General features: G+C 34.4%; 1 protein-coding gene across 1 annotated transcript; it reads right to left on the bottom strand.

Moving 5' to 3' along the window:
• Positions 1 to 8,919: 8,919 nt before the first annotated feature.
• Positions 8,920 to 9,639, bottom strand: LOC123313768 (staphylococcal secretory antigen ssaA2-like). The gene is made up of 2 exons (XM_044898776.1): positions 9,551 to 9,639; positions 8,920 to 9,441 (listed from the first exon to the last, which is right to left on the bottom strand). Exons 1-2 carry the CDS (start codon positions 9,554 to 9,556, stop codon positions 9,073 to 9,075), a joined length of 375 nt encoding a protein of 124 aa, XP_044754711.1. The 5' UTR covers positions 9,557 to 9,639; the 3' UTR covers positions 8,920 to 9,072.
• Between the last annotated feature and the right edge of the window lie 18,222 nt (positions 9,640 to 27,861).

The raw sequence follows: 27,861 nt of genomic DNA, 5'->3' as shown, positions 1-27,861 counted from the left end.
CTGAAATGACTCATCTAATGCAGCAGAGACATACTGGGTAAAAAAAGCCAAGTTCGTTACAGTAGACCGACCTTTAATGAAACCGTGCTGACTATCATTAATTCGACATTTTACATGTGCATAAATTATATCATATAAAACTCTTTCGAAAACTTTACTGAAATTGCACAAAATTACGATAGGTCTATAATTTTCAATGTCTTCTCTGCAGCCCTTCTTGAAAACATGGCAAACCCTGCCCTCCTTCCAAATGATTGGAAAGCACAACTTAGAATGTGACAGCCTGAAAAGCGCTGTCAAAGGCTTAGCGAAAATGTAGCTTATATGTAAATTACTTTTCAACCTTTGTATTCCGAATGAACCTGAAACGAAAACTTTCCAGGACTCATCCAAAAGATAAGAGTATTACAAACCGAGTGGCAGTGTTTTTGGTTCAAGATTCAAATTTTATAACGCAAAAAATCTCAGAATTAATCACCTAAAGAAAAAATAAAATTACTATATTGAGAGGTTATGTTCAGTTTCGTAAATAAGATGTCTAAAACTCTGTTATATTCACTGATTCGATTTTGTTTTAAATGTCGTGGGGATATGGGATCAGTTTCGTTTTTCCCACTGTAGGTAGCGCTGTTCAGAATTTGACAGAGCATTGTCAATTGATATTTGAAAATAATTTGAATACTTTCCTACGACGAATATGTTGTATTTATAAGCGATTATTGGTGTGTGAAAATGAATTAGTTTCGAGAAAGGGGTGTAGAACATTCATTTGTTCAACATGTCGTTCAGTAAGTTCAGTTTTCTGTATGGACAATCAAGAACTACAGCTAAGAATTCGGTGTTGTTGGAATTTGAGGCAGAACCAAATCAGATGAACGAACATTCGGGACGGATATAGCTAAGTTTTATAGCAACTTAATATATTGGATATTTGACCAATCAAATATGTTTTATTAAAATCATATTGAATTACCCCCCTCACGAATTCAAGTTGTCAAACGGAAATTATCTTGAAGAAGAACAGTAAATACTTCTTCGAACCCTTATTCGACAGTGTTGAAATATCGACAGATTTGTTTTCACAACGAAAATTAAACTGTAAATCACAAAAAATTCTTAACAGCTGACAAAATGGCCAGTTCATATTTTTCACTCGTTAATCGATATTCGATATCAACGCAAAACAAAATAAAGCGAAAGAGTATTATTGGACTTCTTTTGGTAGAACAAGGATAGAACAAAGCAAATGATATGGTGGCGCCGCCACGAAACTGATCCCATATCCCCGATTTGCCGAAATGTTGATGCTTGCAAAAAGTGACAATTGCACACACCACTGTTTTAGACATCTTATTCATAAACAATTGAATTGACTCAGTTTGTGTAGGAAGATATAGAAACGTCTTGAATAATTAGAGAGTTTATGCAGTCTCAGATGGGAGGTGGGAGTTTTCAATAATCTATTTGAGAAAAATCTATTCAAAGAAAATCTATCTGAGGAAAATTATTCAATGTTATGATATATTCTTTATCCTAAAATCTAAAATGTATTGATGCTGAAAATAACAGCTCGTGGATCATTTAAACTGTAACGTTCTAAGATTCTAACATTCCAAATTAATTCATGATTAAGACTGATGGAACCATATTTGTTTTAATACATACAACGTAGGATCCTCCTCGAATTAATATTGTTCCCTCAAGTCACATAATCGTGTTTTTGCTCCCGGGCGATCTCTCATATCAATGCTGCAGTCGGTTAATTCATTTTCCCTTATTCATAATAGTATGACGAAGCGAATAATTAGCTATATGTAAGGAGGGATGGACTCATTTCATACCAAGGATTATAGATCATGTTTTATTTCATTATCGATTTTCATATTGCGATGAAGCGCATATTCCTCATTTTTCAAGTTCAGTATGGTCGGCCAACAAAATTGGTGGATAGAGGGATGTAAATCAGAATGTACTCATAAAAAATTTTGTTTAATTCTGACAGCCTTAGAACCTCACCTCCAAGGATCCAAATAACCGATATTCTATTTTTTTGCTATTCAGAATGTTTTAAGGATTCCTTCTAAGATTGAGGATTTATCTAAGATAAATCAGTTCAAAACATCCGGCCAAGGAAATTGATGGCGAAAGTACATAGAGGGATGACTGAAATATCCCAACATAATTTTTTGTTCATACTTTGTACCATGCAGCGCGTTTCACTGAGTGGTGCAAAGCCAACGCACTTATTGTCAACTTGAACAAGACCCAGATCATAAGATTGCAGATTCGTTGCTCTGATCTGGTCCCCAGGTCATCAAAAAAAGTACGGGATGCTTTGGATCTCTGGAGTGTGTAAAATTTTTTGGATCCTGTCTTTACGTGAACAGCAACCTAAGATGGCACAGCCAAATTAACAGCGTATGTAAAAAAACTAAATAGATCTTATTACGCCATGCATCGAATTAAGGATTCTCTCCCCCTTGATGCTCTGATGAAAGTATACTATGGTTTAGTCTATTCCCATCTTTGTTATAATGTTGTCCTGTGGGGTGCTTCGTCTGAGGGTGAAAGGGTTTTCATCATACAGAAGAAGGCAATTCGCCTCATGTTCATCCTTAAGCCCCGAGAATCCTATAGGGGAATATCCAAAAAGTACAGGTTGCTTACATTTCCTTGTGTCTATATGTTGAAATGCTTGTTATTTGTTAGATGTAACTTGGCCAATTTGATGAGGTGCTCCGATTTTCAGAATTATGAAAGTAGACACAAAAATATCTTATGTGTTCCTCAGCATAAAACGTCTAAATACGAGTCGTCACCAAGAGTGGCTGGTATACCTTTTTATAATCATCTACCTGATAGATTCAAATTGTTAAATGATAATCATTTCAAGAAGGAAATCAAGGAATTGTTTGTTGAGAAATGTTTTAATAGCACTGGTGAATTTCTATCTAGCCCTTTGAAATAGCCAGTCATTTCATTCATTTGCTCTATATTATTGACATGTCCTATACATCCCTGTAATGTCTTAAAGGATGAATAAATTTGTATTGTATTGTACTACAGCTCCGAGGATCAAAATGAACTATTTAGTGTATGATGAAGCGCATATTCCTCACTTTTCAAGTTCAATGGCCGGCTGTGTACTCAGAAAAACCTCCTCCAACGATAAAAATGAATAGATATTCTTCTACGATGGAGCGCATGTTCCTCTTTTTTTTACAAAATTTAAAATGGCCATCCAAGAAAATTGATGAAACGGGTGCACGGGAAAATAAATTTTCTTGGCCATTTTGAATTTTCAAAACAATGAATGTAGAATGAATGAATGAGTTAGAGCTCTAGGGCTGTCAGGAAGAAATAGAAAATTTTCTGAGTAAATCTGATACATTTCTGTATTAATTTTATTGGTCAGTCGTTTTAGACATTCGAAAAAATATGAGGAACATGCTCTCCATCGTCTACAGAATAGTGGTGGTTTATTTTAATCCTTGGAACTGGGGCTCTAGGGCTTTCAGAATGAAAAAAAAATTGTGTTAGGCTATTTATTTATTTCCATTTTTACTCCTTCTATCAATTTCTCTGACCGTCTATTTTGAACTGATATTTCTCCCGGTGTAGAAATTCGTAAAATATTCTGAATAGAGAAGAAAAAGTATGAAATTATAGTTTATAAACTTCAATTTATAATCCTTGGTAAGAAGTCACTCCAACCCTCCTTGCATATTATATAGCTTATTATTCGCTTCAGCATTCTATTCTAAATAAGGAAAAAAATTAACAGACTACAGCATTGATATCAGACATACGATATTGACTGTGGTGGAATACTCGTTCTTGAAACTGGACGGCCGGGCGTAAACATCACTAGCGTATATAAATCTGATTGATTTGATTGATTGATTTTATTTTCGCTCATGACTTTTTTTAATTGATTTGGTGGTGAAAGATGGATCCTCCGAAAAAATAGATCGCAGGGCTTATTATTCCCTACCTACAGCAGCTCCTTTGTTGTATACTTAGTCATTCGAATAAGAAAACATGAATTTTCACGAAAAGTGTGGGTACGGAATTATAATTTAGTTAGCATTGTATTTCAGTGCAAGAAACTATAGCAATCATCGCCGGAAATATGGCTGGTTGAAAATTCAGTTATTCTATTCAAAACATATTGAATGAGCCACTATGTATAAGTCTTCTTTTACAAATTGTTGCTTTTAAACACTTTTCTTCAGTGGATCTTCTCATGGATTCCAATTGAAGAACTAAAATAGGACTAAATAAGAGAACATATTCTCCAAAACCATTCATTTTTTTACATTCATGTGTATCATGAATCCACACTCGTCAGCACCTCCTTCGTTTTTCGAAAATTTTCTTCTTCCAGAACAATCACTAATTTCTCACCGCTTGAAGACATATTCGCAACTAACCTATTCTTTCGGTGGGATATGTGCGATATCTTCATAAAAATTGCGACCCTTCCGTCCGTTTAGTCCGTCCGATGCCGATGTATGTGCGCTTACCTTTAGACTTCATCAAGATTTTACGTGTGTGTTTGTAATTTATATGTGTGTATATGCGGTTCAATTGCATCATAGTTACTTTTATCGTTCTCTCCATATATGTTTTTGTAGATATTTTGTGATTTCATAATTATTTATGTTATGGGGGAGGAAAATGTTAATGTGAATGAATTTCGTTACGTGGTAACGGGGTATGTCAGATTGCTGTCAATAATTTATAACCGAGTTGGACAAACGGAAATACAAGAATAACAACATTATTGAAGTATTACTTCATCCAGTATTTTAGTATGTACCTAATGGACAAGAACATTCATATATCAATAGATCGGTTATACGCCCTAGGCCACAGGCATTCTATACAGTATCAATGAATATGTTAACGGCATGCAGACAATTATTGAATTCTGAAAAAGTACACCTCTTCCTTCAGAATTCAATAATTGTCTGCATGCCGTTAACATATTCATTGATATTTAATTCACAGACATTAATTCCACTACTCAATTCTATACAGTGCTTACGTCCAGTTTCATAATCAAATTTAAAGACACTTTAAGCTTAAAGCTTCCTTTAGTGTCATGTTTAGTTGGGTTAAAGAAAGCTTTATAATTAAAGAGACTTTAGGGTTCATTATGAAACCGGCCGTTACTCATTTTTGATTTTCCTGGATATTTTTACTTCGTGCTTTTAAGTTATCTTCATTACAATAAAATGTGGGCAATAATTTTTTTTTATTAATACGAGGATATATTGAAAAATTCTTAGCCTACTATAGAACCAAACAAAATTTCAATGTCCAAATATTTTATTACTCAACATATTCTCCTCTTAATTGAATATATTTATTACAGCGAACCTGCAACGTCTCTAGACCTTTCAAAAAAAAATGTTTCCTCTTGCTCTGCAAACCAGACCTTCACAGCTTTTATTACCTCCTCGTTGGAAGAAAATGTTCGACCTTTAAACCTTTTTTCAGTTGAGGAAAGAGATGATAGTCGAATGGAGCCAAATCTGGTGAATAAGTAGTAAGTTAGTTATGCAAACCCTAAATCATGAATTTTTTGCATGGCAACATGAGATTTGTGTGCAGGGGCGTTGTCCTGCAAAAACAAAACAGCTCTGGATAGCTTTCCGCATCTTTTCTCTTCAATTTTTTTCTGTACAGAGGTCAGTAATGTCGAATAGTAATTTTCGGTTATTATTCTACCCTTATTCAAAAAATCAATCATGATTACTCCATCTCAATCCCAAAAAAACTGCAGCAAGAACTTTTCCAGCAGATTTTTGGACACGAAACTTCTTAGGTCTTGGTGAACCAGAATGTCGCCATTCCATCGATAGTTGTTTTGATTCTGGATCGTAGAAATGTACCCAATTCTCATCCATAGTAATAATTCGGTTTATGAAGTCTACATCGTTTTCAAATCGAGGACAGATCGAACGCGATGCTTCTACCCTTGCATGCTTTTATTATTATTGTTATTATTATTTATTCAAATCAAGAGCTAAGAAAATCTATAAGGCTCAAAAAAAACAAAAATATTATGAAAGACATACACAGTGCAACTTTTCAGTAACTCCGATCTGACTCCAATCTGAATTAACACTCACACTATTCACTACCTCAGATGGAAGCCGATTCCAAGAATGAAAAACCCGATTAGAGAGGACATTTTCTCTCGCCGCATGATGAAAATTTTCACGGTACAATTTAAACTCGTGACCACGAAGACGTCGACTCGTATTTGGAATATACAGATGAGAGAGATCCACCCCAAACATTCCTCGTAGTGCTCTATATGTTATTATGAGATCTCCCCTCGATCGTCTATCTTCAAAGCGTGGCAAGTTCATCATACGGAGCCGATCATCGTAACTAGGTCGCTGGAAACCAAAAGCCATCCTAGTTGCTCGCCTTTGTATATTCTCCAAAGAGGTCCTGTCACCAACCAATCTTGCGTCCCAAACAGGACCGGCATACTCAATTAGTGGTCGAATGTATGTTACATAGAGAAAGCGACAAGTACTGATATTACACTTTCCAAATACTCTTTCTAGGAGATACAGCATTCTAGGAGCCTTGGTACAGGTGTTATGAATGTGGTCAGACCAACTCAAACTCTCAGTCACGACGACCCCCAAATCAACATGACTTGAGCATTCAGAAATAGTCGCCCCATAATGACGTATTGCTCTCGGAGATTCTTCATTCTTCATGTAGAACAACACATTTTTTGGGATTAATTGGTAAGAGCCAGTCTTCACACCACTGCTGGATGATGAATAGATCTCGGTGTAGGGAGTCTTTATCAGCTCCATAAATCTTAGTATCATCAGCGTAGATAGAAACGTAGGACGTGAGCATTCCAGGGAGATCGGCTGTATATAAGAGGAACAAAATGGGTCCCAAAACTGACCCCTGGGGAACACCGCTTGTAACAGGCCTAGAGGTGGAAAAAGAATTGCCAACCCGGACATAATACTGACGCCCAAACAATGGTAAACATTCAAACATTTGGGGACCCATTTTCCAACAAATTTTCTCATATCCAAATTGACTTGATCTATATGACAAACGCGTTCGTATGAAATATTCAGTGCTTCAGATATCTGTTTTTGCCCAACTCGACGGTCATCATGCCATAAACTGCATCGATATTTTCAGGGACTGACACATAAACTGGCCTTTCCGATCAGTCATCATCTTCAATGGAAAATTTACCTCTTTTGAAGCTTGCAGTCCAATTTTTTACGGTCGCAAACGGAGGAAATTGATCACAAAGAGTATTGAGCATATCTTCGTAAATCTGCTTACCTCTTAACCCTTTTAAATACAGGTACTTGATGATGGCTCGATACAATTTTTCGATTTTCACAATTTCGGTGGACATCTTCTTTCTTTTATGAGGAAGTATCTAAAGCTGTGTACTTGGAAAATTCTAAGATGAAGTCAAGGAGTTCTCCCTCCCTTTTATCAACACAAGAACTTATGAGGGTTCAGTTAAAATCCTCAAACGCGCTTTCCCAGACATTGAAATATCCGCAAAAACAACTAACACTCTGGGCCTCCACTTGATTAATACAAAGGACAAAACCCATGACCTAGAAAGGAGTGGGATATATAGATTGGGCTGTGGCGACTGTGAAGCTACCTACGTCGGTAGAACCTTTAGGCAGTTAAAGACTAGAATATCCGAACATCTGAGATATCCCGACAAGTCAGTTTTTGGGCATCATGTCAAGTTCAATAATCACGCATTCAGTCCACAGGGGAACTCCAAGATTATCCTGAGGACAGACGCCAAAAACCTAACAAGACTTGACTTTTTAGAGAATATTCATATAGAAGACGAAATTATGAAAAATGACAAATGCTTGAATATTCAAACGAACTTGAACCTAAATAAATCTTATATCCCATTATTCAAGAAAATTTAAAAATTATATAAAATGTTTGACTTCCTGCTCTACCTGTTTTACGTGTTTCTGTGTTGTTGACTGATTAGTGTTGTTTCACCTGTTTCGATGTTCCGGTTGTTTCATTTCATGATTTTGTAAGGTTAGGTCCACATGAATTACGAATTATTGTGCTGGTGGCAAAACCGAAAATGTTACCATCCTTAACGTCAATTTGTGATGATTTAGATACTCTTTATTTTTAGTTTGACATGTAGGTTATAGACTGACCCAGACGTTCTTGGGGCCTTTAATGTTTATGTGTTTCAGTGGTACTGAAGATGGTTACCCTATTGTAGCCGAAAACGTTCTACCAGAAAAATAAATATACTTGCTAAGATACAAACTCCTTGACTTGATCTTCTTTCTTTTAGTTTATTGCGTAACTCTGGTTTACTTTTTTGACCACAAACTTCACACTGACACTTCTACTGAGTTATTGTTCGTTGCTATGGTAACGCAATATTTTTTTATGCATGGAACTGGTCTAGGCTAACAAGATATCAATACATCCTCGTATGTTATTTGAACATCAAATGTCATTTAGCCTGTATCTGAAAATGTCAATGTAGAAGAAGAGTGCTAAAACCGATAACATTATTGGAAGACTTCATGGAATCGTGAATGAAGAACTTATTTCACCATTTCCCCATTTGTCGGTAATTAATTCATTTGAATTGCATGAAATTGCAGTCCTCTGCTTTATAAAAGAAAGGATACGAGAATTTTTTCGTCGGTCGGTGTGAATAGTTTTTCTGCATATGTTATACAGGGTCTTCATAAGAGATTGAAACGTTGCAGTTCGCTCTGAATTTTTCTACGCTACTGCTCCCTGAAGGCTTTTGAACGAAATAGCGATTCTACAATTATGTATCAAGACCTTATGCAAGAAAGTAAACTTCAATTTTAGACCCTGATCATAGCTCCACTACTACATTATTTGTTGTGTTATGACAACGAGTGATATTGTAACGTAATATTACCCTCAGAAGCTGGTTTAATGGAACGATAGAAATAAACTATTCGCTTCATTCGATACAATACTGATAGTTAATAAAATTTCTTCTATCGCTTATCATTTAATACATCAACGCCAATAATGAACATTATTTTGATGGCCATTATAACCATTGAAATTGTAAGGATAAGTGTTAGTGTAATATCCATTGTAGTATCCATTATGTCCACTCAAACCGCCATAAATAGAAGGAATGTATGTTCCAACGTAACCAGAATTGTATCCATTTCTATAATATCTGTTGTAGTAACCATTATTGTTGCCGGTGTAGTATCCATAGTAAGGATTACGGTAGGCCTGATTATAGAAGCCAGTATTATAGTAGCCAGGGTGATAGTTCGATTGGGCAGTTTCCAGATCATTCACATCACGCTTTTCTGCGTCACTTACCGGAGCAGCTGCACACAGTCCGATTAGGATGAAGATAAGTAGGATCGCCTAAAAAATGCAGAAATATTCAACAGTGTTTTTTTACATTTTTGAATACGACAAAATGATAGGAAGACAATCGTGAAATATGTTGTGATGATAATGCCCCTTAACTCACTTTCATGGTTGAATATCGTTTTCGGTTCTGAGGATTCGAGAAAACTGAAGATTTTTAATATTATATCGCCTTTTATATGTACAGAAAGCAGATAAAAAATAACATACCTGTTTCTCGAATAATTAAGTTTCAGTTTTTCATTCGACTTTGATTAAATAAAGATCATTTTTTTTTTCTTTGACTATACTTCATTAATGGAAGATCAAGGTGTGCGGCATAATATTTTTTAATTGTTATAATCACTTCATACATTCATCATCAATAATGAGGAGAATTATTTATGTATAAACATGGATTATCAGTATAATACTCCATTAGCAAATAATTCCGAATTCGATAAGGTTTTTACCGAATCGATTTCATTTCATTGAAATAAATAGGCAAAGGTGGCAGAAGTACCATTCCATGTATAAAATATACTAGCAAGGTGAAATATCGTCAGAAACTTATTAAAACAGATGTATCAGCATAATTGAGCAATTACTGCATTATGCATTATCAGTCGGTGAAACACAATATTAATTACAGCGATCTCATTTCTAATCTTTGTCTACAGAATGCTCCTAGTTATTCGACTTTCATCGATATAGTCAGATATTTGAGTGTCCTCTTTTGCAGCCATGTACCTACACATATTTTGGAAATATTTTTATTTAAATAAAATGATTGATTTAGGAGGATTACATATTATATCAAACTCATATTATTTTTCATACCACCTTATAACGGGTGAGTCTTTGAATTTCACAATATATTTTAACTTTTACGAAATAGGCTGAAATATTTTATATTGAAGGGCATCTCGCACCTCAAAAATTGATCCTTTTCTCGGAATCCATAGACTCTCCTCCAATTGAGTAGAAAATCTGAAATAGAAAGAAAACAAAAGCAGAAAAATGTGAACAATGAAATTAAAATTGAATACTTATATCAGATTGTACCAAAAGTAACAACCTGTATCGAAAAAGATTCGGACACTGCATTTGCAGCTCTAAAACTATCCTGAAGTTTATAAATGAGTTCCTTCTGGTTATCTACATTTTTCCATTAGACGTTTATGGAGAACGAATCATAATTTCATGCTGATGATTTGCACATTGGTGTATTTTGAAGCTGAACTTTCTCCCTAAAATACTTTCATTTGCATTTCCGGTTAAACCGAAAGCAGCCTTCTATTTTCCTATTTCAAATGACATACTCAGTATATCTTCGCATCGTAAGATAGGTAATCGAATCCATCGAAACTGAATATTTTCAAATCATAACCTATATTTTTCATAATTTCAGTCTATTCTACATACGAGAAGAGGAGTTACTTAGAAAAGCCCTAAACATAAAATGGGAACTTTCAGAGTATTCAATATAAAGGAAACAGATCGATTCCGAACTACTTGATTATTCAATGACTTTTGTGAACCACAGAAAAAACTAAAATTCTAGGTTTCGACAAATAATTCTGACATTTTCTGAATTGTATCTAATAATTGTTTGTCATCACTGTCATCAGCATTTCATGAAACGTCGAAATTATTTATCGTTTTTTTCTTTGGTTTCCAGAAATCATATTCTCTTGTTTCAAATTTTTCAAGATTACTCGGAAAGTTTCCATTTATAGTTTAGGGATTATTCAGGTAACCCTCATCTTTTTCTACTTAGAATCTACTGAACCAATAAATAATATAGTCGAAATTGATTCCTCGCCTATCACTCGGTGAAACATTATTTCTATACCAACAAAGGAAATTGAACACTTGACTTCTTTCAGAGGTTTTAATTAAAATTTGGTTGACATGCATGTTTCGGGTTTCGTCCCATTATCAAAATGTACTTATTGTCCGACCTTATGTATTTTATTCAGTTTTGGTAATAGAATGAAACAAAATTTCAATTAAAATCTGTAAAACTAGTCAAGAGTTCAAATTCCTTTGTTAGTATAAATAAAATAGGTTCTAATTTGAAAATCCTGAGTTTCGGTGAAATTGATTTGTCCAAATTGATAATCTTCTCATAAACACCCTCTACATTTTTGGTCCGAAACACAAAATAGTGTTACAATTCTGCATAATAGGAATGTTAAAGATTTTTTCGAAAGAAACCTATTCACCAGAAATATTTCGTGGTACCTACTGTTTTCATCATTTATTTTATATCATAAGATTCGCCATAACTATAAACCGTTGAGTTTATACTATCAAATCAGCTCTCTTACGGCGCAAAGATATACTGGGTGAGCCATTTGAAATAAGAAAGCAGTAGGTTTTTTCCGTTGCAGAGGTCCGAAATAGTATATTTCATTACCAGTGCAGAAAGTAAGCTTTCGCTTACTTGTGCAAGCACGAAAAATGCCTTTCTGGACATGTAATGGAGGATATTTTCATCAAGCCGTTCTGAAAACAAGAACAGAGAAAAAAATTGGAGTCGTTGCTCTGTGTTTCTGAAGTAAATAAGCAATAATCTCAGCCATAGACAAGATATATCTCCCCGTATCTTAAAACTTCTTATGATCTGGAAGTACGGATACTTGTGCGTTGGAAATCCGTTTAATTTCTTCCTCATTGTGTCATTTCTAATGTGTTAACTAAGTTCGTAACAGATCTTTTAAACCATTATGGTTTGAGGAGCACTTTTAACGAGGCATCGAGAATTAATAAGAATTCAAAAAAATGTGTAGACGATGTATTTTTGAATACCGACATCAATATCTTGAAACATTGGAACTTTATATGTCTGAACACCTGGCACAGTTTTTGAGTTTGTCGTTTCTTGATGGAGCATCTGAGAATAAAAAAAAACTCATTAGGAGAAAAACTGCAAATCAAGATATTGTCGCTTCAATTAGGAATGGGTTGTCACAAATTTCTTGGGATAATTTCATCGAAGGAAAAAAATGCATGAAACATTTTTGATTATCATTTACCTTTGAAAGAAAAAAATATTTTTTGGAAAAATGAACGAATTATACGAATGAAAAAAACCTTGGATGCGTTGGATTCAATTGCTAAGGTCAAGAGAGATCAAGTGTCCTTATCAAATTGTAAATCTTTCTGGTGTACTGATGAAATCAATAGAGCTGTAAGATTGAAAAACGAGGAATACGTAAACAAAGCACAAATTAAGCGGGAAGCATTATAGAAAATTATAAGAAACCAAAATTCAAAAGAACAATTACAACTGATCTTGACGCAGATACAATGAATATTCAATTCGCAAGTGTTGGCAGGAAAATTAGTGAAGAATTGAGTTCAAGACGGCAAATTTCCAACATACCGGAAAGGTCGGGTTGCAGTGATGAAAAATTTTGTTTTTTCTTTGTATGGAGAACGAAATCAAACGAATAATATCATCTCCAAAATCGAAAGAAACAACAGATATTAATTAAATCAACATGGTAATTTTGAAGAGATCAAGTTATCCCATTTCAGTTCTAATCAATAAATGCTTTAAAGAAGGATATTTTCCAGACGAGTTAAAATTTGCGAAAAAGAAGCGGCTAGAGGGATAGTGATATCGAATTCATTTTTTGACCCGTCCGAGCGTTTTGACATCTCAAAGATCCAAATTCGGCGTGTGAAAGTTATTGATGGAATACTGAGTCACTTTGTATAATAATAAAGTGATGAAAAAAAATACACTCATGCAGGAAATTGAATTGCCTTTCCAACAAATTGCTGCTCGACCCCTTTTCCCTATTAAAAAATGAGAGCAGTAAGACTTTGCGACTAGAGAGGTAGTGATATCAAACTCATTTGAACACCCCTATTTGTCCCACTTTCAACAAAATTTGTCCTGTCTGAGCGTTTTTTCGTTATTCCATCCCAAAGCTCAAAATTCGGTGTGGAAATTTATGTATGGCCCACCCCGTATAAAGGAATGTTTAAAATATGTGCATTTGAATAGGAACACCTGGACGCGAAATGAGTCATACCACTTTTTTGACACCAGATACAGACACGACCTTGTTATAAAGTTACACAGAAGGAAAAATACCCAAAACTTGTCTAATTACTGGGGTATTCAAATGTGAGTTGCCAAGGGATGTGAAGATTCTATCAGAACGAGAATTCATGAGGGGTATCAAAAATATATTGGTTGAAGGTGCTTTTTATTCCGTAGAAGACTTCTTGAGTTGCAATTTTAATGACTGAATTTTAATTTTGACAATCCATGTAAATTATTGATGGCAATATTACTCGGGACACTCTCGACCTAGGCTCCACCCTGGAAAGTCTGCTCGAGTACTCGTGTTCACTCATTTGGTATGATCTACTCCATATAATTTGTACTCTCCATCCTTTATATTCTATGCCTCTAATAGCACTATGCAATCTGCATCAATTTCAAATTGCCCAAGAATCACATTCAGTTCATCAAAATTTTCATGCATACTACAGCATATTGTCTGAGTTCAGTGATCCCATTAGTTTTCATTTCTGTAAAACTAGTTTTTTAATTGTTTCATTCTCAAACTCTACATAATTATTAGTTTACTTGAAGGTAATTGGCTTATTTTCATTTCATTTGCAGCATCATTTATCTCCAGTTTATCGAATACTTTAATTATTTCCTCCATAGATTAAATAGATGGAACATAAGCTATTTTCCAGACTGTTCATTTTTCCAATAATTCCCACTCCAGGCCACCACCAATGAAATAAATTTTCGCTTGTATTCCCCTCCTGATCGCTTCTAAATTTCTAAGACGGCGTGTGTATTTGTAATTGTCAAAATATTATTTCAATCATTCACTTCGTAATATTTTGGAAAATATGCAGCGATGTGCCATAAAAGCGTGTGTTTGAACTGAAAGTGCGATTTACACATGAAAGAGGACAGCGATTTACTTAGTCCGGTAAGTTTTTGATATTTTATTCTTGTTTGAGCTCACGACTTTATGAAATCAGGGGAGGGAGTTAGGGGACGCCAGGGTCGAATTCTGTATGAATACGATCTGATGATTTTTACCTACATTGAAATGTTGAGTTTGTACATGTAAATAATTGATTTAAATTTTAGTTTTTCAAGAAATGAAAGCAGACGACAGTAGTGGAGAGTTGTACTGGGTCTTGAAAACAATTTACACATTTGTAATTTACACTCCAGACTTCAGTATAATGAGAGAAATCGACTTTTATCGTAAATTAGAAAAAAGATGCCATCCCGAGTGAGGTAAGATAGGCACTTTACCACTTTTTCAACTCGTTTTCTTGTCTGAATATCACTTTGTTTGGAATTTTGCGAGTGATTTCTGACAACTTCTATTTTTATAGTGAAATTTGGTAGATTCTCTTCCTCCTATAATATATCATGCTTTTTTGTAAAAACATCCTTTCTGGTTTCAAGATGAACAGTAGAACGAGATTTTAATTGCTTTAACAATGTTGTAATTATAGCCGATATTGTGCCAAACCTGTCATCAGTACTGGAGTTTTTGAAGAAAATGGAAGGAAAATGGGATCAAAATCATCAAACAAAAATGCCAGTTCAGGATTTGGAGAAGAAATGAAAGCGTCTTGTTGTTCAAGGATAAAACAAGTAAGATACATTCTTACCCAGCGTGGTACAAAAAATTCCTTATAAACTATACTATGGTAAATAGAACTCGTCTTAGGAATGAAAATCCATAAAAATGAGCAAAAGTCATTGAACGGTCATGTTTTGAGGCAATGTAAAAATTATGCTACTACTCTAATTATGATTACAATATTTTGACCATTCAAATGGAGCTCGGATATTCCCATTATATTTATGAGTTATTAAAAAAATGTCTGTTATCAGGATCCCTCATACCTCGAAGTGAAATTTCAGTTGAAAAATTGTTGCAGGAATAAACACGCGGAGAACAGAAATTGAAAAACAGCTAGTTGAAGTCAGAAAACCGACGACGAGTGTGTCGTCACTAGTTGCTACCCTACAAGCCGTTCTCAATTCATTGGGAGGAAAAATTCAAGATGAAAGCCTCAAAAGCCGAGGCAAATACCTAATGTAAAATTTCTTCGAAGACAGCTGCACGCATAAAAAATATAAATATGGCAATGACTTCAAACAATTTCCTCTAAAGTTACATTATTATTGAGTTAAAGCTTACAATTTCTTGAAAAGAGCTCTTAATTATGATGCACTTCAACACCCAAAAGTACTTTCGAGGTATAAAAATTTGAAGGGGGAGCAGGTTGTTGAAGTATTTGAGTTGCTGAAAATGAAAGTTCAAAATACTGCTTATTAGTTTATAAGCAATATAACTCAATTCAATTTAAAACTGCCCATAAAAGGAAAAAAAATGATGCTTCATCTAGAATTGAGGGATATTCTTTTATGGGTAACTGTATGCAATAAGAAATCATTTCTGATTTTACAATCATTGGTATTACATTACTTTTTCATTCTCCAAAATGTGTTAAAAAGACTTGAGGATCTCATCATGGAATAAACTCTTTTAGATTCTCATTATACAAATTCCATGAAATTCAGCTGCTTCCACTTCTATTGATCTGAGAATTAACCATTTTGAAGGGAATTTATTTGATAAAAGTAATTTTTGCTTCTCAGTATATACTTGTGTTTTGGTATTATTACTTCTACATCCCTTCGATTAGTTGTCATTAGAAAAATACTTGAAATCTTTGCATTGAAACATACATATTTCCATTCGATATAAAATTATTGCCGACTATCTGAAATATTCACAGTGTGACTAGTTCTGAATCCGCCCCTGTCCAGTTCCCCCACCCAAGAAATCCAAATTCATATTTATGGCAGTTTTTTGTGAATGCGTTTTTGTCGAGATGCTCTATCTCCTGTTTTATTAATCTATGATTTCCTCCTTGTTCAATAGGTTTACCAAAACAATACTCGTTCTTCTTGATTGGGCGTCTGCCAGAGTTGCATTCAGGTAAGCTTGTTCCTTCAGATCATTCAATTCTTTCTTCATCTTATCCATCTCTGCCGAGACCTCTGCCTTCATGTTTTCTTGTTTTCTTCTGAGTTCCTATGTCGTCCTTTCATATCTTCCATAACCTTCCTCATATCGTCCACCACTCCACTACCTATCAAAAGACACCGCTTCTTCTAGGTCTACGATCATCTTACATCAGTTTTTTTGAACATTGCTCATACCTTGTTCTCCTCATCGGGTTTTCCACACCCTCAAAAAACTATTTCTCTTTCCAATTTTTCCAACTATTTCATTCAGCATGTCATCGTCAGAACTCATATTGTTATCCGGTTTTTTACATTTCGGACACTCCAAATCATTCCTTTTTTTCTTAATATCCTCCTTTTTGACGTCTGTACAGAGTGGGCAAATTTCGATGCTTTAGCACTACAGCTTTTACACCAGAGGAGATAGACAAAATCTGATACCCCATTCTCGTTCTCTTTTTCGGAGAAACTAACAAGAGTAGTAGTCATTTTTGGCTACCTTCTTTTGTTTTCGAGTTATAAGCGTAAATTGGAATAATGGCGATTTCGAAATAAATTTATATCTCCGCTAGTACTGATGATAGAGCTCTGAAATTGAAACATTAAACAGGCACTTTTTTTAGTAGAATCCAGTGGCGTGCTTTCTTTTTTTGCAGGATTTTTAATTACGAAGCTACGACCCAAAGTTAGGTTTTTTTAGAAGGGAACACTAGATTTCTGTTCAATTTTTTGAAAGCTTAATTTCGACTGATTTCAAAAATATATAACATCATATGGTTTATATCAATATGAATAATAGAAAATGGTCAAAAACCTTTTTTCTCAATTTTTCTATGGTTTCTACTTCAGATGAGAATAGAAAAATGTATCATCTTATGATTACCACAGTCTCCTTCTATTAGCCCTCACATTTATATGCTTCTTAGTCAATTTCTCAAAAATTTAAATTTTGTAAAAATTGGTGAAAAGCATAGAAAGAATGACATTGCCGGAAGGAGACTGCTTTTGTTATAGGAAGCTCTATTTTTCTGTGCTCGTGAAAAGTTGAAACCATGGAAATATTGAGAAAAAAGGTTTCTGACAATTTTCTATCATTTATATTGATACGAACCATATTATATTATATATTTTTGAAATCAGTAAAAATTGAGCTTTCAAGAAATTGCACAGAAATATAGTGTTCCCATTGAAAAAAAACTAACTTTAGGTCATAGCTTCGTAATTAAAAATCCTGCAAAAAAGGCAAGCACGCCACTGGATTCTACTAAAAAAGTGCCTATATAATGTTTTAATTTCAGAGCTCTATCATCAGTTTTAGCGGAGATATAAATTTCTTTCGAAATCTCCTCTGGTTTAAAAGCTGTAGTGCAAAAACATCGAAATTTGCCCAGCCTGTACATCCTAAATGTGCCAAACCATTGCATCCACTCTGGCACTGGATCTTATAGTCGCTTTTACCGATGGTTTTTCCGCATTCTATGCATATAAAATCTCCAACCATCGTTCTTCGCCTCACAATATATTTTTCCGCCGACCTCTTGATAATAGCACTGATTAACGTACACGAAATTAGCTGTTAATGAATCATTTTATTGGTTAATTTCCTATTAATGCATTATTGTCATGGCTAATCGAACATAGAAGTATTCAGGAGCTTCCCAAATAATTATTTTATTTGTATGTCGCATTGATTTTCGTAGTACCTAGCGGGTGAATTGAGTAGAGTATATGTACTACTACTTCCACCAGCTACACACATTCTTTCAGATATTATAGGGAACGATATCAATGTGATTTACTCAAAATGTCACAACTCGAATATGTTCTCTATACTTCATTCAAATTTATTTTAGCAGTCGGTTGGCCATGAAATAATTTTCTCAAGTTTTTGTAACTAGAACTAAGTTAGGTTGGCAATCATGAAATGTCGTTAATGTCATAACGCCGTTGCCACAACTAATATCAATTTTTATTACGAAAATTCGAAAATGCCGAAAGTGATTGAAAAAAGGAACAGGGTTTCAGGAAGTGCTATTTAGAATTCAGGTCCGCTCATTCAAATAGTTATACCCTGATATTCTAAAATCCACAATACGTCAGACGATAGCGAACATATTCAATGTAAGAGAATTTATATAATGTTTCATCTGAATCTAAAAGACTTATATTTCAGCTGAATATTTCCACAATCAGAAAGATTGTGAATGAAGAGTATGACAAAGAATTTCCTTCTATTGGAAGACCCAAAAAAGTGGTAGTATTTGAGAATTTTATTTTTGAGTGAATTAATGCGAAAAGTATACTACAGGATTTTCGATAAATGTCATCGGAGAATAGGTTCCCTAAAATGGATTTTTCTATTTTTCATTGGACTTGTCCTATACAATGTAAATGTCTTAAGGTACTAATAAATACCTAATTATTATAATTACATCAATGTATTAAGATGAACAGCCACAAATACGCGCAAGTTGCCCTGTTACTTGTTTATTCATGTGAAATTTTTGTTCAACGGTGAAGTTGCATCTTAACTTGAAACTTCCTTCAACTCCTTTTACTTATATTGATGCAAGATGATTTTTGTTGAAGAATTCAACATTCTTATAATTATCTGTTGATTCCTTCAGGAGATACCCATTCCCAACCACTGCATCATAAGCATTTCATCTTCGGGTTAATATTTTTGAAATCTACAAATGATGTAAGCCAAAGAAGATAACGAACATTAACTCTCCTCAAGCGAGTGCTTATTATGAGGAATTTGAATGTGATATCAAAAAATTTTTTGATCCAGCTATTTTCGAGGTACGACAGGGATTACTGGTTTTTCAAATGTGAACTACAGGATGGTCCAGATCGTAACCAAGAAATTTCAACCACGTATTCTACATCAAAAATAAGTCGTAGTTTGTCATATGAACATATGTCGAGAAATGTTTCCTCTCCGAGATACGGGGTGTTAAAATTATAGAAAAAAAAATGTTTTTTATCAATAACTTTTATACTGCTTGAAATATTTTTATGAAATTTGAGACATAGGTTTTGAGCATCAAGGAGCACTTTTGCATAATATCATTTCTTTTCTATTCTACCAGTGGAATCCATACTGCAGCGAGACTGAATATTTTCAGATAAAAAAATGATACGCCACTAGTTTTTCCGACAAAAAAAATTACTGTTTGAATCCTTATTCAATTTGGAGCAAATTCGGTTTCTTGACTTTTTGCTGTACGAGGCACCGTTTCCGGTTAAAAAAATAAAACACATTCTCATGCATGAAAAAAATTTATTCAATTATCGTTTTTCCATTTATGAAAGAAACTTAAAGAGTCAGTAATATAGAAAAACGATGGTTAACTATAATTATAATAATAATAATATTTATTTACCATAAATTATTTACAATATAAATGAAAATAGAGCAAAATGCATGAACAAATAGATGATATCACAGAAGCTCCGGCTCAGTAGCCTTTGCTTGTACGTGATGTTGTAAAAAATTCGCCCCTGATGATGAGTGAACAAATGGTTCACGCAATTTATCCAAAAAACACTTATATAATTTCAACAAAATGTAAGATGATGAAAAATAGGTACTTCTGTGAACGGTAGTGTTGGAATCGAGAACCATCGTTAGATAAGCATGCCAAACTAACACTACATATGGCGTTGCCGATTTGAATACTGGTGACTTCTCTCAGGGCGTTTTCCGTTCTGTTTCTTAATTGTTCATAATTTTGTATTCTTGTTCCGTAAATTTTATTTTTCAATCCGTGATTCCAATCATAGAGGCTCAGGTTCACAAAGGATAATGCATATTCAACGGTTGCTATGGTAATGCCATTAGCCTACTTATAATTCAGCAGGAAAAAGTATTGAATTTTTTTCTCGTGTAATATTCATGTGAATAGCGACATGGGATATATTTTTGAAATCAGCAGCAAAAAAATTGCAGCAAGATGAATGAACTTTTCACTATAGTTCACATTTGAAAAATCAAAATTCCCTGTCGTATCTCGAAAATGACTGGAACAAAAAATTCAATAATATCACATCCGAATTCTTAATAAATAAGTGCCTGCAGAATGTAACAACGGATTTCGAAAGTAAGTTCAAACAGGCGAGTTGTTCAGCTTCATTAAAAATGACAATTTCTTAATTTTCGTTCGTGATTCAAAATTAATGTTATGCTGGATCTGTTTCCAGATTTGGAATAGTCAGGAAGAAGGATTTCGAAAATGTGTCCTTTCATATCTTCCATAACCTTCCTCATATCGTCCACCACTCCACTACCTATCAAAAGACACCGCTTCTTCTAGGTCTACGATCATCTTACATCAGTTTTTTTGAACATTGCTCATACCTTGTTCTCCTCATCGGGTTTTCCACACCCTCAAAAAACTATTTCTCTTTCCAATTTTTCCAACTATTTCATTCAGCATGTCATCGTCAGAACTCATATTGTTATCCGGTTTTTTACATTTCGGACACTCCAAATCATTCCTTTTTTTCTTAATATCCTCCTTTTTGACGTCTGTACAGAGTGGGCAAATTTCGATGCTTTAGCACTACAGCTTTTACACCAGAGGAGATAGACAAAATCTGATACCCCATTCTCGTTCTCTTTTTCGGAGAAACTAACAAGAGTAGTAGTCATTTTTGGCTACCTTCTTTTGTTTTCGAGTTATAAGCGTAAATTGGAATAATGGCGATTTCGAAATAAATTTATATCTCCGCTAGTACTGATGATAGAGCTCTGAAATTGAAACATTAAACAGGCACTTTTTTTAGTAGAATCCAGTGGCGTGCTTTCTTTTTTTGCAGGATTTTTAATTACGAAGCTACGACCCAAAGTTAGGTTTTTTTAGAAGGGAACACTAGATTTCTGTTCAATTTTTTGAAAGCTTAATTTCGACTGATTTCAAAAATATATAACATCATATGGTTTATATCAATATGAATAATAGAAAATGGTCAAAAACCTTTTTTCTCAATTTTTCTATGGTTTCTACTTCAGATGAGAATAGAAAAATGTATCATCTTATGATTACCACAGTCTCCTTCTATTAGCCCTCACATTTATATGCTTCTTAGTCAATTTCTCAAAAATTTAAATTTTGTAAAAATTGGTGAAAAGCATAGAAAGAATGACATTGCCGGAAGGAGACTGCTTTTGTTATAGGAAGCTCTATTTTTCTGTGCTCGTGAAAAGTTGAAACCATGGAAATATTGAGAAAAAAGGTTTCTGACAATTTTCTATCATTTATATTGATACGAACCATATTATATTATATATTTTTGAAATCAGTAAAAATTGAGCTTTCAAGAAATTGCACAGAAATATAGTGTTCCCATTGAAAAAAAACTAACTTTGGGTCATAGCTTCGTAATTAAAAATCCTGCAAAAAAGGCAAGCACGCCACTGGATTCTACTAAAAAAGTGCCTATATAATGTTTTAATTTCAGAGCTCTATCATCAGTTTTAGCGGAGATATAAATTTCTTTCGAAATCTCCTCTGGTTTAAAAGCTGTAGTGCAAAAACATCGAAATTTGCCCAGCCTGTACATCCTAAATGTGCCAAACCATTGCATCCACTCTGGCACTGGATCTTATAGTCGCTTTTACCGATGGTTTTTCCGCATTCTATGCATATAAAATCTCCAACCATCGTTCTTCGCCTCACAATATATTTTTCCGCCGACCTCTTGATAATAGCACTGATTAACGTACACGAAATTAGCTGTTAATGAATCATTTTATTGGTTAATTTCCTATTAATGCATTATTGTCATGGCTAATCGAACATAGAAGTATTCAGGAGCTTCCCAAATAATTATTTTATTTGTATGTCGCATTGATTTTCGTAGTACCTAGCGGGTGAATTGAGTAGAGTATATGTACTACTACTTCCACCAGCTACACACATTCTTTCAGATATTATAGGGAACGATATCAATGTGATTTACTCAAAATGTCACAACTCGAATATGTTCTCTATACTTCATTCAAATTTATTTTAGCAGTCGGTTGGCCATGAAATAATTTTCTCAAGTTTTTGTAACTAGAACTAAGTTAGGTTGGCAATCATGAAATGTCGTTAATGTCATAACGCCGTTGCCACAACTAATATCAATTTTTATTACGAAAATTCGAAAATGCCGAAAGTGATTGAAAAAAGGAACAGGGTTTCAGGAAGTGCTATTTAGAATTCAGGTCCGCTCATTCAAATAGTTATACCCTGATATTCTAAAATCCACAATACGTCAGACGATAGCGAACATATTCAATGTAAGAGAATTTATATAATGTTTCATCTGAATCTAAAAGACTTATATTTCAGCTGAATATTTCCACAATCAGAAAGATTGTGAATGAAGAGTATGACAAAGAATTTCCTTCTATTGGAAGACCCAAAAAAGTGGTAGTATTTGAGAATTTTATTTTTGAGTGAATTAATGCGAAAAGTATACTACAGGATTTTCGATAAATGTCATCGGAGAATAGGTTCCCTAAAATGGATTTTTCTATTTTTCATTGGACTTGTCCTATACAATGTAAATGTCTTAAGGTACTAATAAATACCTAATTATTATAATTACATCAATGTATTAAGATGAACAGCCACAAATACGCGCAAGTTGCCCTGTTACTTGTTTATTCATGTGAAATTTTTGTTCAACGGTGAAGTTGCATCTTAACTTGAAACTTCCTTCAACTCCTTTTACTTATATTGATGCAAGATGATTTTTGTTGAAGAATTCAACATTCTTATAATTATCTGTTGATTCCTTCAGGAGATACCCATTCCCAACCACTGCATCATAAGCATTTCATCTTCGGGTTAATATTTTTGAAATCTACAAATGATGTAAGCCAAAGAAGATAACGAACATTAACTCTCCTCAAGCGAGTGCTTATTATGAGGAATTTGAATGTGATATCAAAAAATTTTTTGATCCAGCTATTTTCGAGGTACGACAGGGATTACTGGTTTTTCAAATGTGAACTACAGGATGGTCCAGATCGTAACCAAGAAATTTCAACCACGTATTCTACATCAAAAATAAGTCGTAGTTTGTCATATGAACATATGTCGAGAAATGTTTCCTCTCCGAGATACGGGGTGTTAAAATTATAGAAAAAAAAATGTTTTTTATCAATAACTTTTATACTGCTTGAAATATTTTTATGAAATTTGAGACATAGGTTTTGAGCATCAAGGAGCACTTTTGCATAATATCATTTCTTTTCTATTCTACCAGTGGAATCCATACTGCAGCGAGACTGAATATTTTCAGATAAAAAAATGATACGCCACTAGTTTTTCCGACAAAAAAAATTACTGTTTGAATCCTTATTCAATTTGGAGCAAATTCGGTTTCTTGACTTTTTGCTGTACGAGGCACCGTTTCCGGTTAAAAAAATAAAACACATTCTCATGCATGAAAAAAATTTATTCAATTATCGTTTTTCCATTTATGAAAGAAACTTAAAGAGTCAGTAATATAGAAAAACGATGGTTAACTATAATTATAATAATAATAATATTTATTTACCATAAATTATTTACAATATAAATGAAAATAGAGCAAAATGCATGAACAAATAGATGATATCACAGAAGCTCCGGCTCAGTAGCCTTTGCTTGTACGTGATGTTGTAAAAAATTCGCCCCTGATGATGAGTGAACAAATGGTTCACGCAATTTATCCAAAAAACACTTATATAATTTCAACAAAATGTAAGATGATGAAAAATAGGTACTTCTGTGAACGGTAGTGTTGGAATCGAGAACCATCGTTAGATAAGCATGCCAAACTAACACTACATATGGCGTTGCCGATTTGAATACTGGTGACTTCTCTCAGGGCGTTTTCCGTTCTGTTTCTTAATTGTTCATAATTTTGTATTCTTGTTCCGTAAATTTTATTTTTCAATCCGTGATTCCAATCATAGAGGCTCAGGTTCACAAAGGATAATGCATATTCAACGGTTGCTATGGTAATGCCATTAGCCTACTTATAATTCAGCAGGAAAAAGTATTGAATTTTTTTCTCGTGTAATATTCATGTGAATAGCGACATGGGATATATTTTTGAAATCAGCAGCAAAAAAATTGCAGCAAGATGAATGAACTTTTCACTATAGTTCACATTTGAAAAATCAAAATTCCCTGTCGTATCTCGAAAATGACTGGAACAAAAAATTCAATAATATCACATCCGAATTCTTAATAAATAAGTGCCTGCAGAATGTAACAACGGATTTCGAAAGTAAGTTCAAACAGGCGAGTTGTTCAGCTTCATTAAAAATGACAATTTCTTAATTTTCGTTCGTGATTCAAAATTAATGTTATGCTGGATCTGTTTCCAGATTTGGAATAGTCAGGAAGAAGGATTTCGAAAATGTGTCCTCCGTTTTCCTCTAGCTGCTATAGTTCTTCAATAGACAACGAATTTTGCCCATCCTGTACACGCGATACGCGTTGAACATTTTGAATATTTTCATTACTTCGGCCAAACTGCAAATAATGGCTATTATGAATCACTTTTATCACTTTTTCTATAGTATATGTATATTATCTTTGTGTTTTTTCCAATTGGAGTTATCAATGGATACATAAAAAATTTCTAACCTTTGAATTCTCAAAGGTTTTGACCTTAAGCAAAACTCTTCAACTGCAAAATTAGATCAGACCTTCTTGAACGGTGAAACGAATATATCAGCCCACGTAGTGTTCCTCGATTTTATTGCATGGGAATCCAACAAATGAATTTCCCATTTATTCTAAGCCAAATAAGAGCAGCTCGAGTGGATTACTCGGAGAAGTACGTGTCGGAAGCGAACGTTTGTTTGTTAAGATGCTTGGGATTCGATGTTTTTTCGATGGTTGGAGTTGAAGCCTGATCGAATCGAGAGTACTCTATTTCTTTTTGGTCAGAAGGGGTTTCTTTGAAGAAAAACAATTCCTTCGAATGAAATTTAATTCAGATGACGTCCGTCATTGTGATGGACAGTACGTCAATCGTCCAAGAAGTTTGTCACTGGAAAACGTCCGTCAAAATATCCGTCGAAATCTTGAATTTAATTGACTATTTTTCTCATTATTTGAAATGAATCATAAAAAAAGTGCAAAAAAGTTGTTTCAAAAGAATTTCCATTCTTTAAAAAAAAAAATTGATTCTGAAGTCAAATGTACGCAATCTTTGGATGAATTCAGCACTGTATTTGGAGAAAGAAGAGATATTGTGCGGCATGTTTCAAGTCACAAACATAAAAAATGTTTAATGCAGCAGCGTCTTCCTCCCTGACCAAATATTTGAGAAATTCAAATTTTGGGGATGATGAAGCTTTTCTAGCAACGCCTGAAGCCCTCTTTTCATTCCACAGTGTAATGCACAATCATTATATTAATATTATTATACACTGCGCAAAAAAATTAACGCACATTCTGAAAATCTCAATTTTAATGAAAGTTAACTCTACATTGAATTTATAACTAATTTTGTTTGTTCTCTCGGGAAGGTTTTGAACGGAACAAGACACATTAAATGGAAGAAAAATTCAAAATTCAGGATTTCACCGAATCTTATGTGAAAGAAGAGAAATGAACAATTTTCAAAATACTGAAAGGCTGATAAGTGATTTAATACTTGGTATTTCCACCCCTTGCGTTAATTACAGCTCGGCAACGACGGTTCATACTCAAAATGAGTGATCTTAAAATGTTCTGATCTAATCCTTCCCAGATTTCTCCGAGATGGATTCCTAAGTCATTAAGAGTAGCTGGATGATTTTCTGAACTTCTCAGCCTTCTATTGAGATTGTCCCAAACCTGCTCAATCGGATTGAGATCTGGACTTCTTGCTGGCCATTCCATTCGAGAAACTTCAACCTCCTCAAGGTACTCCTGAACGATGCGCGCACGATGGGGTTTGGCATTATCGTCCATAAAAATGAAATTTTCACCAATGTATGGGGCAAATGGCACTACATGCTCTTCAAGAATGTTCCTTATATACTTATCAGCATTCATAGCTTCATTATCAATGACCACTAGGTCTGTGCGAGCAGTCAAAGATATTCCACCCCATACCATAATCGATCCTCCCCCGAAACCAGTAGTATTCAGGAAATTGCACTGAGCATATCTTTCATGTGGACGTCTGCATACAAAGGAACGTCGATCACAATGGTAGACTCATCTGTGAAGAGAATTCTTTCCCAATCGGCCTCTTCTCAATGGATATGCTCTCTCGCAAAATCCAAACGCGCCCTTCGATGGGCTGGGGTAAAAGCTGGGCCCCTTGCCGCGACACGAGGTCTTAGATCATACTCTCTGAGGCGATTTCTTATTGTCTGAGTGCTAATTTGCACCTCATGAGTTTGCTGATGCTGAATTTGAAGGAGACGAGCGGTTGCAAACCGTTGTCTCAACGAAGAAACTCTCAAGTAACGTTCTTGAATGGCAGTTGTTACCCGTGGTCTACCCTGTCCTGTTCTTCGGACATTCATACCTGTCTCCCTGAATCGCTGCAACATTCTGGACACACTTGTATGGGAAACTCCAAACTTTTCTGCAATTCTTGTGTATGTCCACCCTTCTTCTTGCAAAACTACCGCTTGGGCACATTCCTCTTGGGTCAAATAGCGTGTTTCGCGTTGCATAGCGATCGAGTGTAGAAAATAAAACGAAAGAAAAACTATTGATCACTAGAATTGATCGAGAACAACTGATTTTAGAATGGAGCCATTACATTCAAAATCTGATAATATCATCTTTTTTTATTCCTGCTGGGAAAAAACATCTGTATTGAAGGAAACCGTTGAAAGTGGATAACATATGCATGCCTAATTCTGGTACAAATAATTATCATTGAGAACACCTTCAGTTGTGGAATAAATTTGGGATTTCCATAATGTGCGTCAATTTTTTTGCGCAGTGTATTTTCCGAGGGGTGAACCGGTCGTGAATTGTGGTGTACAAATTGCAGGAATTGTCATGAATTGAATTGAATTGCCAAGAATTGTTGAGAATTGTCATGAATTGCCAGGAATTGCCAGGAATTGTGGGGAATTTTGAAGAATTAATGTGAATTGCCAAGAATTGTGTGAATTGTCAGGAACTGTTGAGAATTGTCGTGAATTGTGGAGAATGGTCTATTTTTCTAAATTTCAAAATCTAAGAATTTTTATAACTCTTTTACATATATGGAAATTCATTTTTTTTAAATTTTAACACATTGCATTCGGTCGGAAATTGTGATTTCAGAAGAGCTCTCTTATTGAACATGGATATGTTCTAAGGCTCGGTATTTTCGTTTTTGTGTTGTGTAAACTTTTATTATTTCTCTATTTTCAATAAATTATTTTTTTTATCGCCCATACGGGG

The sequence above is a fragment of the Coccinella septempunctata genome, chromosome 5 (genome assembly GCF_907165205.1).
Source record: "Coccinella septempunctata chromosome 5, icCocSept1.1, whole genome shotgun sequence".
Taxonomy (NCBI): domain Eukaryota; kingdom Metazoa; phylum Arthropoda; class Insecta; order Coleoptera; family Coccinellidae; genus Coccinella; species Coccinella septempunctata.
Note: the sequence above shows the minus strand (reverse complement) of the source record. Positions and strands in the feature narration are given on the sequence as shown.